Raw genomic sequence first — 16,606 nt, forward strand, 5'->3', positions numbered from 1 at the left:
AGAAAACCATCTGGCTGCACAGGCGTCAACCCCGTCAAGTGATGAATGCATCCGGGACAGGAAGCGTGGATTCTCTCTGACGCTTGAGGTCGTGAGATGAGACGTTTAAAGAATACCACTCAGTGGAGCTCATCCCTCCACCAAGGCCCAACCGCCCCTTTAAATTCAAAGTTACACAAACTTGCATTTTGTGTTTTTGCAAAACCCCACCACCACAGAGACCGATCCTGTGTGACTCGGGGAGGAAACCCTCATCCTCCTCTTCCTCCTGCTGAGGCCCCGCAACAGCTGTCACCACCGGCCACTCCTCTTTCCTGACCTGCCACACACTACAGGAAGCTGACCTCCTCCAAACGCACACTCACAACCTCCCTCCTTCCTTTCACACCCATTGTCTCTCTCTGACGGTGACACATCCCAGACAAGCTCCAAGTTCAACGCGGTGACGTTGTGTCAGTTGTTCCTGTAGCGAGACGGGACGGAAGCACACTTTTGTGTTATTATTTGAGGTGTCGGTTCATATTATTGAATTTTAATTCAGAAGGTGGCAGAAAACCAAAATTCAAAAGAAAAAACCTAAAATGATGTAAGAAGAAATAAGATAAAACATAAATTGACTTTCAAAGTAAATCATTTGTTGATCTACTAATACAATGGCCATTTAAACAGCAGAATGAAATGTACAGGAGTGACGTGTGTATATTCACTGTACTCTTTCTTTGGCCTTTAGGTAAGAGATCACATTTCCAGCCGGGACTATAAGCGGATATCTTTGGACCATTATTAGCCAGCCTACGCTAAGTGATCCAAACTCATTGTGCTTTTTAGTAACGCAGATTAACACCACCCTGCTACGGTTACATGCATCCCCAGGGGGTTCCATCATACGCCTAATCCTTAGATCGCAGGCGGCAGCGACGATAATGATAATGGTGGTGGGGATGAAAGCTTACAGAGGGTCCCGCTGCTCATAAAACCCCTGAAACAAACAGATTGTCCCTGAACCGGCTGGGTAAACTGTGCAGATGTGGACTGTTAGCTGATGGCTAATTGCTGGAGCGGGCAGAGGGGATTTGGATTTGTTCAAGGGCAAATACAACATTTAATTCCAAATTGATAGAATGCTATTAAAACAATTTGAGACACATTCGAATCTCAGGACGATGATATCTGCTTAACTTAATCTCACATTGTATATATATTAGTTCTAGTTCATTTATATATTTTATATTTACTTGCATTTATATTGTATATTGATGCTGTAACAGAGTTCCCTGTTGTGGGACTAATAAAAGATTACTGTACCGTATCATATCGTATTGTACCATGTATATATATATATATATATATATATCTTATCTTATGTATCTTGTGCATCTTAATGTTTTAACTGTCAGAGACAAATGAGTTAAATATTATCTATTGAAACAGACAGATGAGGAATACCAGGCTTCAGGCTTTCATCCATCTGCCTGACTCTGTGTGTGTGTGTGTGTGTGTGTGTGGTACACAGCACATGCTCTTCTCTGTCTAAAGAGCGTGTGTGATGCTTTTGTGTGTTGGTTTCATGGTTATTGTTGTATTATTGTTGTGTCGGGCCGCAGACCAGGGGGGGCGGGAAGTGAAGCCCACCATCTGTCCTTTATATTCAAACTATTGTCTACACACACACACACACACACACACACTCCTGTCATGACCTCAAACCCTCTGTCTGCACTATGATGTCATGAGGGTGGAAATCTATCCATTTGTTTTATTTGAGGGAATCAAACAATCACACTCCTCTATTAAATGTAATTAAATGTTAAATCGTACAAAGTATAGATTTCTTATTAAAACAGGGACAAATCAACATGAGCTAACTTTGGTTTTATCATTAGAGATGTAACAGACAATCATCGGAACAAAGATTCACTCGTTTAAAAGATCAGAAGTTGAAATTCTCTTTTTCCTTCAATGAAAGTTAAGAAATTATGATCAACAGTGAATCATCTTTCTTCATGCAGATGATATTTGTACAGTTTGAGTTCATAAACAAATTATTTGGGCTTAAATATGTCAGGTTTTTTTTTACTATAATCCAATTCAAGAGTGTGGTTTATAGGAATTTAATTGAATTATCTTCTTATGAAATGTTTTGAGTAATCATTCATTTAGAGTAATTATCAAATGACACATGAATAAACATGATAATTGGAGACAGTTGTGTTGTTGGCAGGGAGACGCCCAGCAGTCACTGTGTTAAATGGACAGGAAGCAGATTTCACTGCCACGAGCCACAAGCGTCAACTTTACAACAATTCATCTCAACAGGAGAGAAGTGGAGCTCCAAAATAAAAGTCTCTGCACTGCACACACATCACCTCCACGGCAACACAATAAAGAGATAATAACCCATAAGAAATACAGTATATTCAAAATACACACAATAAATCACATGTACAAATATACTGATGCCATTTGACAAAATGGGAAATGAGTCACTCAAATTTGTTTTATCCCACTTCTACCATTGAAAAATAAAACATACAGGTTTACACATACAAAGATCTGTCTGTGGTCTGTGCAAGAATAAATATCAAAATAGGAAACAGTATAAAAATATTACAATACTAGAAAAAGGATTGTGCAGTATGAATGGGAGATATTTATATTTTGAAGTACGCACAGTTTGAGTTCAAGTGTCACAATGGAAAAACACAAAACTTCCTTAAGGAAAATACTCAAAACATAGTACAACTAGTACTAGTACAACATAGTAAGCAGTAAAAAGGCACGCTGAAGTGTGGGTCAATAAAGTTTTCTCTTCTCTTCTCTTGGACGTTTCGTGTTTTATCACAGTTTTTTGTTTATTCAGGTTTGAATTTGAGGGACGACGTGAATACGTTTATGTTTTCTTTCTGGTATTGTCTCAATGAAGGGAAAAAACCAAATGATTTATTTTGGTGAAACTTATTTCTTCTCCTCCTCTCTTCTTTGGGTGCTTTTATTCTGTCAACCCAACCGGAAGTCCGGTATCCCTCCCTGCGTGTTGCCTTCACGGCCCCTCGGTGTGCGGACAGTTTCTCGGGTGGTTCGCAGCTGGAACCTCGAGCTCCGCTTTTTCTCTTTGTGTCTCCAGGAACAAACATTTGAGTTAAAGTGATAAAAAAAAAAAAAAAAAGAGAGAAAGAACTTCTCCTCTTCCTCTTCCTCCGACCCTCGACGCCATGAACGGGAAGTCTTCGCACGGAGCTGCGGGGGGAATGGCCTGCATCGAGGGGCTGCCGCCGCTGCCCAAGAGCCTGAGCGGCTTGCTGAACTCGAGCGGCGGCTCCTGGAGGGACATGGAGCGGATGTACGTGAAGAAGACGATGATCCAGGACGACCTGAGCCGAGGCCGCAACCACAGCGACAACCTGCTGGCCAACAAGCCGGCCAACCTGGACGCTGCCCTGGCCCTGCTGCGGAAGGAGATGGTGAGATCTCGCGACCAGCCTCCCTTGGGAAAATGCGGTATTTTGAAGTCGAGTGGCTCCGAGGCAAAGTTGAGCTCGAGTTAAACTGCGACTTTCGTCTTTTTACGTGTCAACACACTCCTCTGGTGAATTCGGCGTATATACAGTTAAACAGGCGCCTTATGTTATGAAGAAAACACCCATTCTCAAACAGGGAGCTCGCTTTTTTCCGTAACAGCCCAGGTGGCTTTTCTAACACGGGACATTACGCTCAAACTAGTCTCTAAATTACCTCCACTGTTGTGTGTTTTTGTCCGATCATGCTAACCAGTGTTCGGACAAAAATATTGTCAGACTGCATTGACTTCTCGGCTGCACACTGGAGAAAGACATTTGCAAGCGTGGTGAGTTAAAACCCGATTTTTTCTAACGGAGTCTGGCACGAAGAAACCTCAACCCCCCCACCACCACCCAAGAGAAAACAGGATCAGGGATCAGGCAAAAATAAATTAAAGCTCAATTAAAAAGCTTTCACTGTCTACTTTGCCCTTTATTGTTATAATGACACATGAGCCAAAATAAAAACCCATGAATCTTTTACTTTGAAATTGGACTGAATTGAAAACCTTTTTATTTGAGTTCATTCAATCACTTTGTTTAGATCAGTGCTTTACAAATAAAGTTATTTCTATTAGTTTTATATTAACACATGTAACCAAACACTGATTTCTCTCTCCCTTTGCCAGCAGCAGGGATTTTCATATCACGACCAGACGTCTTTATCACGCTCGACTCCTTTTAACGGCTCCTGGACGAACTCATTTCAATTACTCAGATTAAAAAGGGTCAAACAGTTGTTGAGACTCAAACCTCTTAGTGGTTTGGACTGTTTGTGCTGCGGGAGCTTGACTCCAGGCCCATTGCTCTGTTTCTGTTAATGTGTTACTAAGAGTCTGTCTGATAAGTTCTCTGCTGTCTTTTGGAAACTAAAAGCTCTCTCAGCTGTTTGAACTCCGCCTGACTCACATGTCCGCTCTGTGTAATTTGCGTGGAAGACAACGCCGTGACCCTCGGTTCACGCTGCATTGTCAGCACGGTGGTATGCAGCAGAAATGTGCCTTTTTAACCCTGCAGACACTCAGACGCTTCAGTCTTGAGTTTGTAATGTTGTGCATCTTGTGTCGTAACGTCCGGTTGGATTACAATCTGTTGAAGTATCACGCCAAATCTTGGCGCTGTAATAAAACTACAAACAACGTTGAACTGATCTTCTGCTAACAGACGGGTCAGGATTGATCTCAGATCACTCGGCTTGTCTGTGGTAAAGACTATGGAGACGTACTGTCTCTGTTTGCAGTTTGAGAGATAACGTGTGCAGGGTTTTTCTCCTTGACGTAGATCATCGAGTTTATGTCTTTATCAAGTCCAGCTGGTTTCGTCTAATCAACTTAAACGATTATCGGGCTTTGATCGGCCGAGGATTAATCAGCAGCTATTTTGATTGTTGAGTCACTTTTCAAGCAGAAACTACAGCTTCGAAATTGTGAGGATTTCCCTCATTTATTTCTCTTATGAGACGCTAAATAAAACCTCTGAGTTTTGGACCCTAACCCTTAGACTAAGACTTTTTCACCATCTTCCAACAATTCATACACAAAATTCCTGGGTAACTAATTAGAGCAGCAGTTCAGAACCAGTGAACACTTAATATTCCAAAATGAAATACTTAAATGTCACGTGTGTTAACGAGGACCTTGCGTCTGCCCGCTCCAGGTGGGTTTGCGTCAGCAGGACATGTCCCTGCTGTGCCAGCTGTGGTCGCTCCACGAGTCCATCCAGGAGTACAAGGGCAGCTGCCAGGATCTGAGCGCCGCCTCCAGCCTCAGCATGATGGAGAACGGCTACTTCGACGAGGACGACGAGTATTACCCGGAGCCTGGCGCCACTCCCACCGGGGAGCAGCCGGACGGGGAGGTCGGAGACGGGACAGCGGCTAAGAACGGGAGCGGCATCAGCAAAGACGACAGCTGGGACTCTTTTCACGTCACCATCTGAGGCCTCGTTCTCAGCATCTCTCTTGCAGATGGAAAGACATTTCGGGGGAAGCGGACGGAGTAAAGCTGGAGGATAAGTGGAGCGGCTCTAAAAAAAAAAACCTTTTGGCCTCTGAGAAGGGAGCGATGGGTCAGAGAGACGGTGTCTCTTTACCATAACAGACTGTAAATATAAAGCACCAGCTCCAGCGTCATCATTCTCCTCCTCAGGTGAAACTCTTACCTGCGCCCCGGTGTCCTGACGATACGTCGCTGATGACGCCCTCTGAAACACTCAGGAGTCGAGATGGATTGTATTTAAAGACTTTGCATATTCAAAATTAGGCAATATATGTAAATGATGTATTCCTTTTTATAACCAGCTCTGCCGCTGCTTCTGTATCCACTAGCCAGTTTCCCTTTTTGGCAAAACGTTTTTTTACATAACCAAGATATATGAACAAAGTTTTATTATTTATTATATAATATAAATAGCTCTCAATGGAAAGTTTGTACTTCGGCTCTACCCAGGAACAAGGGCACAGCTTTTACGTGCTGGAAAGAGGATGAGGTTTCTGAGCTCTGCGATCGATGTTGGTGCAAAGAGACGATCGACCTCGTCGACGTGTTGATGGAGACTGTGTGGGCGTGTTAACGTTGTCAGACCTCTGTAGTGGAGAAAGAGGTGGAGACCTCACACCTGAGAAGAGCGGAGGGCGTGTCTGTGCATGGGCGAGGTCCTCACTTTCTTTGCCTTTTAGACGGAGCAGACGTTTGCTCTGAAAATGTGAAACGTTCAAAATGCTGGATGAGTCATGGATATTACAAACTTCATTACAACTTAACATTGTAATCATCGAGTTAATCGCTGAGATCTGGGAGCTTCGGCAGACGCTCAGCAATTAGTTTGAGTGCAATATTATCTTAATCAGTAGAAATGGCAGCCAGAACTATGAAAATAAAACCCAAGTTGTGATAAACACTAATTATTCGTCAACATAACCCGTTAGGAGGTGACAACCAGTAATCATCAGGAACACAACTACACAACATGAGCCATTTTCTACACAACTTTGAGGCTTGTGTTAATATATTCTATCTAGATGTTGCCAAGATTTGAGAAACTGACCGGCGACGATGAACTTCTCTTGTAGCTTGCACTTGACCGTTGGAACGGACTTACAGGGGAATCACAAGTGCATAAATCTGATCTGCCATCGGCGGCCGGCGACTTTGACAAGTTCTGCTTCGGTCAGATCGCGAGGGCGTTACTGTCGTCAGTGTTGCGGAGCAAACACGAAGCTGTCGCTCTAAACCTGGCAGCAAATATCAGTTGAATACAGGGTACTTTTATAAAACTTCGTATCCTACAAGATCTTAACCATTCTCACCGTAGCAGCACATGCAGGCTCATGCTGAACAATATTTACTTCTTCAGAGCGATTGTTATTTCAGCGTTTTCTTACATCCACCGGGTTTCCGTTAAAATTGTCCGAGCCTCGTCCTAAAAACTGTAGCAGCGGGGACTTTTCCATTTCTACTCATTACTTATCTCTAACAAGATTGTACCAGGGAGTGTCTGTCATGTTCAGAGTGAGGACGGTTCCAGTGTCCTCACAGATCTCTGTGCACAGTCTGAGTTTCCATTTGCAAACACAGCCTTACTTTAAACTCTACGTCTCTTTCTTTTGCCGTCGTCCTGCGTCATGTATCTTACGTCAGGCAAAGACAATTGGATGTGTGTGTTCGCATATATTCTTAACTTCTAATGTTCATTTGAATGCTCTGTCCGGTCTTCCTGAATATCTGAACTCTGTGTAGCACGCTAACGTCGCAGCTCCGGCGAGCAGTCGCTGTTTTCAGTTGTGTGTTGATATTGCGTCTGTTAAGATCACACTGTGTAGAAAGATGGACGACACGTCTTCACCTCCTCCTGTTGTACAAAAGTGAAGCCAAAATATCCGACCTTTTAATTTAGTTCCATGCCCTTTGGCTAACATGGAGGAGGCAGGGTTTAAAACCTATACCGAATCCAGCCACCGGGGGGGGGGGTCAAGATGATTTGGCTCCACTTTTCGGGAGCAGGCACGTCGTCCATCTTTATAAACATTCTACGATACAGATCACATGACGTCACGTGTACATTTGGAACACAAACCAAAGAAAGTGCAGCACTCAAGATGAAATGTATTTGGTTCAAGCTGCCGAAGAAGAAAAACTTTCATTTGACTTTAAAGGTGCAGTTCAACATCTGACCTGATGTGTTGAAGAATGTCTCCACGAGTCTTTTCACAGCTGATGAATGGAGCTGGACACTAAACACACGTTATTCTCTGTGCTTCACTGTCCCAGTGTCACGGAAACACTAATGTCTGATTCCTAACGACGTGGTTATTGTGACATTGACTCCACCGACTGACGTATGAAAGTCTAGAGGATTAAATTTACTGTTGGACACAGTCACAGCTACACATTGGTTTGTGTAACGAGCTCGAAGCTTGATGTGTAGTAACTGTACAACGTTTGTTGGTGAAGGAAAAGTTTGGCGTTTTTTGTTTTTGGGCTGAGTGTTGCATAATAACATCGATGCCACCCTCGTGTTTGTACAGAAGTTACGAAACCACCTCCTGCAGGTCGTAAGCTTAGCTTAGCAGCATCGTGAGCGGGGAAAGGGTTCACCTCGCTCTCTTCGGCAGAAAGAAAATCCAGCAGCACCACTAAAGCTCATTAATTAACAGCTCAGTGTTTAAATCTGGACACAAACCGGAGTTCAGAGACAAACACGTGTGAACGAGGACGGACGACGAGAAACGTCAAACTATTCCTTTTACCAGTTTGATCACTTCACAACTCTAAAGGTCTGTCGAGGATTTTTGTCTTTTGACTCCAATCTGAGTTTGGTTTCACTCTTTTTCTGCTTCTCACGTATTTACTCACTTGAAACCCTTCGTTGTTCATAATAATCTTAATGCGTCTGAAAATGTCTTAATACAACTACATAACCAATCAGAGGCAGAGAACAATGGTTTTATTATATAATTTCAATTGAATGTTTGTGTTATTTCTTTCCACAGTTTGGATCTGAGTGCTGCTAATACTTTTCAGTCAAATTACGCGTTTTTGGGTGATTTAAAAAAAAAAAAAAAAGTGTTCTGTTGTTAAAGCTCACAAACAATCTAACCGATGAGAAATCATGACCCAGGCCTGTTATTGGATGTCTACACATTTAGTGCCTTTAGAAATCTTCAGGTCTCAGACTGATTAAAAGGTGAGGAGCAAGGCTGGGAGAGAACGTGTCATTTTCTTCAACAGCAATATAACAGAAGTTCAGCATAATGGTTGTTTGGCTTTGTTTTGAGTCAGCCTCAGTTTTCTGTGTAGTTTGCCTTTAAATTTGAAACAAACAATGATTTCTTCACATTTATCCTGACGATTATCAACACTGACTGATATAAATAAAAAGACATTTTCCTCCACGTCGAGCAGCCTTCGATAAATGTTCAGTAATAAGAGCTTCGTTCTGCTTTTAACAACACCAGCAAACTGCACCCAGTGTTGTAACGTCAGCAGTTGAATATCGTGTATTTTCTACTTTGAAAAAAAAAAAAAACCGTTGGATGTGTAAACGTGGTGATGCCTTCTCAGGAGAAACCTGTGGCAAAATGTGGTTTGTGTTGTTGGGACGAGTAACATCTTAAATCCTCGTCATGTCACTTTGTATTATTTGGTCGTGTTGTTTTACATCAGTAGCCGTACAGATGTAAATGATCCACCCGCCACTTTAACGGATTTACTCCAACAAACTATGAACGTCAAACTTTCAGTGCTAGTTTCTCTAAATCAAAAAGCGAGTGCTTCTTTCTGGAGCCAAACAATCACACGGAGAAATGTTTTCTACTCGAGTGGCCTCAATAGACCAGAATGCAAATGCAACCGCAGAGATGAGGCGTTGCCGTGTGTACGCAGCTGTGCTCTCGTGATTCTACGGGATGCATTCTGGGAAATGTGAAGGTTGCGGAAGTGGCTGCACCAAAAAATAGCAAATGGAGACTCTTAATCAAAGTTGATGGTATTTAATGGGTGTCAGGGAGGAGATTTATCCCTGTAACGTGTTTATTTGCTTCCCTGAAAAAGCCTCAAATGTTTAAAAACGCATTTTGTTGAAACGTACGTTTCTTCTCCAGCTGAAATAAACCGACCTGTGTGGAGATTTCTGTTAAATCAGCCATGAAACATTAAACAGACGCTAACATGGGGTTTGCAGCCATTTTACCAGCATTGACTTCCAGAATAATCACGTTCAAGCTTTGAATATCTGAAATGTCGTATTTATATATATCATCATTCTTTAAGTCACTATAGCGACAGACGTTTTGATGTATTTTGTGTTGTATAGACGAACACGTGTGAAGCCTGTGTTGTTATCATCCATCATGACTCCTGCTCTTTAACCCTGAACGACCATACTACTGTTATAGTCTCAGTGCTTTTCTCTCATAATTATTATCCTGATATTAATTTAATAAAGTGATTCCATACTTTCCAGGTCTGGAGTTTGTGTTGTTGTGGAATAGAAACTCAACTAGACGATAATTTGGAGTGAAATGAATCTTAAATCAGCTCAGTCTGTTTTTGATAATTTTTTCTTTGCACACGTCTCCAACAACCGCTTTGCTAAAACCTCACATTTACACAAAATCACCATCCGGCTGTCTCACAGCGAAAAAAGATTCCTGAATCCAACAATTGTCCAAAACTGTGAAGACACAACATAAACCACAGAACGTTAACGATCCTCTTCATCCCCTCACAGAACCAAACACTGAAAGACTCAGTTCTCTCTCCACCGTCTTCCTCCTCTCTCTGCTGCCCTACTTCTTTCTTTCTCCTGAATGCATCTCACTCTGACCTGCATTTAAATGCACCGATCTGCATTTTGCAGCGGAGTCTGTGCCACGTCGGTGCCGTTCCGCTTTAATTGATCATCTCCGCAGCGGCAGGATGTGATGGCTTTGAAGTAGCATCTCCTCGTGCTGAGAGCTTCAGAGGAATCACTGATGATGATACAACTGTTTGTATGTTTTCATATTCACAACCCTCCCAGAGAGACTGAAGAACTGGGCCAGGCAGCTATCGTATGAACACGTTCTCCACATCTCTGCTGAGATGTTCAGATTTGAAATATCAGAGTGTGGCAGCTGCAGAGGTCACAAATGCGTTTCTTTAAAACGTGATAAACCAGCTGAGCAGACGACAGATGAACTCAGTTCTGTTGTTCGTCTCTGAGCTTGTGTCCTCACAGTTGGGAGGTTTTCTGTGTACGAAGGCCCTGGCTTTCACTGAGCGTGATTGGAATCCCATGTTGCCTCTCTGTGCTCTGGTCTCGTGCTGCCTGTCCGAGCGTCTGTCGGGAGATTAGAGCAGATTAACATAATCTTGACCGAGCGGGCAAATCCAAGGTGCGCATCACTCTCTCCGCAGGGGACAGATTTCCACATCAGAGCCGGACTGTGACGCTCGTCCCTCAAAGCAACATGTGTGAAAGAAGAGGTGGATGTTTTTAGACTGACAGCGTCACTTTGATATTTAGTCGTGTGTTTTATCTCACATCAGAGTTTCCCTCTGTTTCCTCTGGCTTGTTCTCTTCATTCCATTGATTCCTCTGAGGTCATGACTCAGCTGTTTGTTTCCTCCTGTTGTTACTGTGCAACAGGTTATTAGAATCTTTACATGTCGTGAATGCAGCTGCACCCAGAACAGCTTTAAACACGTTCTTCATCAGTTCTGGATCAATCAACGCAGATTCATCTAATTGGAGGCGTGTGTGTGTGTGTTAATGATGACAGTGCATGTTTGGATTAACATTTTTATGAGCTCCGCCAAGAAGGTTGTTTGTTTGTTGGTTTAAAAGCAAGATTACTGAAGAACTACTCAACTTTATCAATAATTCATGGATCTTGATGGAAAAAAGAACATTTAGGGGACTGATATTTATGAATGTGTGAAATTAGGCGTGGCTTGATTGTAGAAGTATGCGCTCTAGTTTTAAAAGTTTCCACTGTTCATCTCAGATCATGCTATTTGATCAACTCTGTGTTGAACATGGTTGATTATGAAATGTAAAATTTAAACTGTGGCCTCCAGTCTGTACCTTTTGGTTCAATTGATCAACAGAATGAACAAATAGATTTTCAGTAAAGTGTTTTAAATCAGCAGAAACACGGAGGGCGAACTGACTCCATGCTGGTCTTCTCCTCCAGACCTGCAGGTCAGTGGCTGTAATCTTAATCTGTTTAGTCTCAGATTAAACCGCTACACGCCACAGTAAGTGAACAACACTTTCCAGACTCCACATTCAGAAGCTCTCTCAGCGGTTTGTTCACACAGACGAATCACAGCACTGCAGAAAAAACACAAAACATAATGCTCATGTTTATTTATTTCTTTATTACGATCTAATGAATTCAAGCTTTGGATTGTTTTTCTTCAATGAGATGATGTTGTTGTGTTTGCGTGGATTGATTTCCACAGAGACTCTGTAGCAGATCCACCCAGGGCGAGGACACATTCCACGTTCATGTGCTGTATCCTCAACTATTCACAGACCTGTAATAACACGTATCCATGTGCAGGGGCAGCACGCGCAAACACACACATGCACAAAATCACATGCAACCCTGAGCAACTATGTGAAAGTGCAAACATTTTGTTTTTCATATCTTGTGTGTAACAGACGGTTCACATGCTGCAACATTTATCTGTCTCTCTGCAGACTGTGGCCACTCGCTCCGCAAGTGGGTTTTTACATAATTCATCACAGGAACACATGTCGCACCCAAATGTTGAGGGCTGGTCTATGTCAGAGAGCCACAGCTATTTCAATATCATGTCTCTTTGCACATTTCAAAACCAAAAATAGAAAATATTCTGGTATAATCCACGTTAAACTGTGAGACGGACACTTTTATTTAAAAGCCCCGACAATAAGAGGACGCTATTCTCTCTGACTTTCCTGTGTGGGCGATGGTTCAGAAGGATGGGAAGAGGAAACACTATATTTATTGCGAGGTAATGCAAAAGAAGTGCTCATAAATGATCATCCCTTCGAAGAAAAAAAAAACTCTGACTGAACATCTGTTGTGTTTACAGACACATGATCCACATTCCAGGGACGGTGGGTGGAGAGCTGCTGAAGTTTGAAGCTAATCAACATGTTTCATCATGATTATTTAAAATCAGATGTCTGGTAAGATTCTAATCAAATAATCATAGTCAGTTATCAAACGTGAGGATTTGCTGCTTTTACTTTATAGAATTTTGAACTAAATATTTTCTTCTGGGGAACCAGTAATATTCTCCCAACAGATAAACACGTGTGATGGCCCCTATCATACATGTACCGCTATGGCGTGTTTTTGTCATGTTTAATTCTAATTTGCTGGCTCTCTCGTGTCCATTCTGCTATTTGTTGTGGCTCATAAGCTCAGTTACAAAAGTAAATAAGACAAAAGTCAACAGGTTTTCTTTACCAACCCTGTGTATCAACATTTATCTTGTGTGTGAGTGAGTGTAAGAATTTCACCAATGAGCTACAGAATGTGAAGAGTGTCCTGTCCACACAGAGAACGAGTTATTGTCTATTTACAACCTCAGCCTCTGTGTTTGTATGACCCAGGAATTAGAGCATGTTACAGTAATTTAGATCATGGGATGCTCCTCATGTCGTAGCTCCTCTCCAGATAAAGTGATCAGAAATAAACACACTGGAATCTTGACTTGCTTCATTGTCCGCTTTAAAACTTAAATTCAAGAACAAGATCAAGGATCCAGCACCTTTTCAGTCTGCCGGCGTAAATATCTGCAATCAATATAAATCCTGAGAAAAGAAATATCTTCTGCTGCTCTTTATCTCAACCTGCAGACATTTCATTAAGGCATTTGCATCCGTCTCTGCCTCACAGGAACCGAAGGTGCCGAAGGTTTGAGCAGAAGGTTCGTTAAAAACTGGCTCGCTGCCTCTGTCACAGGCTGACGTCCACAGTCACTTGTCCTTCCCTGAGATTAGTGACTTAAGTCTCAGTCTGTCAACATCTCCTGGATGCTCCATGGAAACTTTTTACAGGCCTGAGCCACACAGGTCTCAGACAGCACGCCTAAACACACAGCCAGCAGTGACAGACGTCTACTGCTGTTCAGGATCACTGCAGAAAAAAAGGCAGGAGAGTGAAAGATGTTAAAAACTTCTGAAATCACACAGAGAAGGAATAAACAGGAAGAAAGTGTCAGCCAAAATTGAAGCTAAGTCAGCTTGATCAACCCCTGGTGGCTGGCTGAAGTATAGGTCATAAACTCAGCCTCCTCCATGTTAACAGGTGGTCAAATATGGTTTCAGTCATTTTAGGTAGTTCCGATCAGATTGATGTAAGTTTACGTGATCAACCTTTAATTTGTTATTTGATGGATGGACGGATAGAATCAACCCTTCAGACAGAAATGTTCTCATACCTCTGATCGCCTGTGAGTTTGAAGTGAGCACAAACAGTTTGATGAGGCCGAGGCAGAGCGGGGAGTAGTCGTGCTCCCAGATGACGGCAGGGATGAGGAGGACCTTCCCGTAGCAGGAGAGCAGCAGAGCACGGAGGAGCAGGCGCAGCTCCAGCTTCCCGCCCTGCAGACGACCCACCACCGCCCAGAGGAACCACAGCACACTGATGCAGAACGCTGACAGCTCTACAGCAGCGAGATAAAGACGAGTCACTGACTGACTTCTCAGAAACAAAGATCAAATTGTTGCATCAACAAGAGTCACTCTGTGTCAAGGTGTTTTCCCTGTAACACCACTCAAAGCATGCAGCAAGGATTTATCATTCCTTTTCCCTGAGGCCACTTCATCATAATTTGATCATCGTTTCTGTCATTTGTCAAAGTTATCAATCATTCTCTGATTTCAGCTTCTGGTGAATCCCTGCTGATTGTGATGAGCATTTTTCATCTTCTGATATTTTATACTTCTGATATTAATCTGCAGATAAATAGATAGTTAGAGACGATACCAGTAAATTTAAAGAAATACTTTTTCATAGCACTCGTATGATCATCTTACCGAGGGCGGCCAATCCAAACATGCCGTAGAACTCCCACTCCTTGGTGTACCGTATGATGTCGGCTGGGTCACTGCTCTGTTTGGAGCCATGGAGCAGAGACCACCTGAGGTACGCCTCACACAGCAGGCAGAACACGCACAACTTCCAGTGAATCTAGAAAGACGGAGGAGAAGGGGCACAATCACGACCTGAAGAGAAACACTAGTGATCTGGATACGAGTCCAGAGAACCCGAACACGATGACTAACCTGACAGAATAAGTTTACTATCACTTCTTCCTCTTATTATTATTTATTTCTCGATGTTTATAAAGATGCTTACAATCCAGGAAGGATGGAACGCATTACGCTTATTTTCTTGATTCAAAGATGCAGCAGATGAGGTAACTTACATCCAAGCTTGTGTTGAACAAAATGTGCCTGAACGCCTGCGTCTTGCACAAGATGGCATCAATCAAGATGATAACTGGGTCATACTCTATGTACTTGTCCACTGGCTTTTGGCAGGACTCCTGGAGAAACAGACACACACACACTCAGTTATACAGAATACAGTCTGTCAACAGTTTTAAGAAGTTCTTAAACACGTGCTATTTGATTTTAAGTTGGTCTTGTCCCTGTGGTTCCATTGTTTTAACTCGTCCTCTGTATAGTTTTTATTCTTCTATTGTTTGTGTTGTTTCCTGTTTTTAATCTTAATGTTTTTTTAAAAGGTGCTTCATAAATAAAACGTATTTACTTACAACTATCCAGTTATGTGTGTGTTGTTGCTTAGGGATGATGCTAATTAGCTTGGTTAAAGGGATGAAGCTAATATTTCATTGGCTCACGTTTGATTTCACTACTTTATTGGTTCTTATACTTATAAACTATAGTTTAAAACAAATAGTCCCGATCCCAAACACACCATGGCAACATGTGACAACAGTAAATACACTGGTCTTCACATGATGGAGCTATAAACTCGTTAGCTAGTAGCATCGTGGTGATAACCCGAGTTTAACACGTGAATCGTTAACTTACACATATGGTAATCTTCAGGATGTTGTTGCTGTAATCCCGGTGCAGCTCCGTCGCTGTCTCGTTACATTCAACACATCTAAACACACGTTTATCCATCATCTCCTCTGGAAACAGACGAGAAGAAGCTAGCATGAGGGACTGTGCAGCCGGAAGAAAGATGGCTGCTCACAGTCCCGCATTCAGAGTAAAAGCACTGGTTTGTCAAAATTGTGAGAGGTTGAGAAAATATTTTTGTGAAATGTTATACATGTTATATCACACTTTACTTTCTGCAGCACTTTTAATTAGATAAGATATATATACTTTCATTGATCACAACAGTAGTAGCAGTTGTTTTTGTTGTTGTATTAAAAGTATAGTTTGTTGTTGATGAAGTAATAGTATTGGTATTATTTGAAGTAGTTATTGTTGTTGTAGTAGTAAAAGTTGATGTAGTAATAGTTGTTATTGTGGTTGTGATAGTAGAACTGGTTGATGTTGTTGATGTAGTAATAGTAGTAGTACAGGTTTTTGTTGTGGTAGTTATAGTAGTAGTTATTGTTGTTGTAGTAGTAAAAGTTGATGTAGTAATAGTTGTTATTATGGCAGTGATAGTAGAACTGGTTGATGTTGTTGTTGAAGTAGTAGTTGTTGGTGTTGTAGTAGTAAAAGTTGATGTAGTAATAGTTGTTATTGTGGTAGTTATAGTTGAACTGGTTGATGTTGTTGATGTAGTAATAGTAGTACAGGTTTTTGTTGTAGTTAAAGTAGTAGTTGTTGGTGTTGTAGTAGTAAAAGTTGATGTAGTAATAGTTGTTATTGTGGTAGTGATAGTAGAACTGGTTGATGTGATAATAGCAGCAGTAGTAGTAGTAGTACAATGGCAAATGACAGGTTAGTCAAGCATATACTTCAGTTCTATCATATTTGTACCTGACAAAATGATACAACCAAAGTACTTTACACCTGTGGAGTGTGACAGTCGCGTACTTGTGATTTTACTCTGAAAGGCTTCCGGAGGAAAAAGT

At 41.9% G+C, this 16,606-nt stretch overlaps 2 protein-coding genes across 2 annotated transcripts; one reads left to right on the plus strand and one right to left on the minus strand.

The window, feature by feature from the left end:
• Positions 1-3,019: 3,019 nt before the first annotated feature.
• On the plus strand, positions 3,020-10,016 carry fam89a (family with sequence similarity 89 member A). Its single transcript, XM_020103721.2, has 2 exons — positions 3,020-3,461; positions 5,214-10,016. Exons 1-2 carry the CDS (start codon positions 3,213-3,215, stop codon positions 5,493-5,495), a joined length of 531 nt encoding a protein of 176 aa, XP_019959280.1. The 5' UTR covers positions 3,020-3,212; the 3' UTR covers positions 5,496-10,016.
• Positions 10,017-13,249: 3,233 nt separating this feature from the next.
• arv1 (ARV1 homolog, fatty acid homeostasis modulator) lies at positions 13,250-15,769 on the minus strand. Its single transcript, XM_020103703.2, has 5 exons — positions 15,600-15,769; positions 14,969-15,088; positions 14,577-14,730; positions 13,979-14,203; positions 13,250-13,674 (listed from the first exon to the last, which is right to left on the minus strand). The coding sequence occupies exons 1-5, from the start codon at positions 15,729-15,731 to the stop codon at positions 13,550-13,552; spliced, it is 756 nt and encodes a 251-aa protein (XP_019959262.2). The 5' UTR covers positions 15,732-15,769; the 3' UTR covers positions 13,250-13,549.
• Between the last annotated feature and the right edge of the window lie 837 nt (positions 15,770-16,606).

The sequence above is a fragment of the Paralichthys olivaceus genome, chromosome 19 (assembly GCF_024713975.1).
Source record: "Paralichthys olivaceus isolate ysfri-2021 chromosome 19, ASM2471397v2, whole genome shotgun sequence".
In the NCBI taxonomy this organism is placed as follows: Eukaryota; Metazoa; Chordata; class Actinopteri; order Pleuronectiformes; family Paralichthyidae; genus Paralichthys; species Paralichthys olivaceus.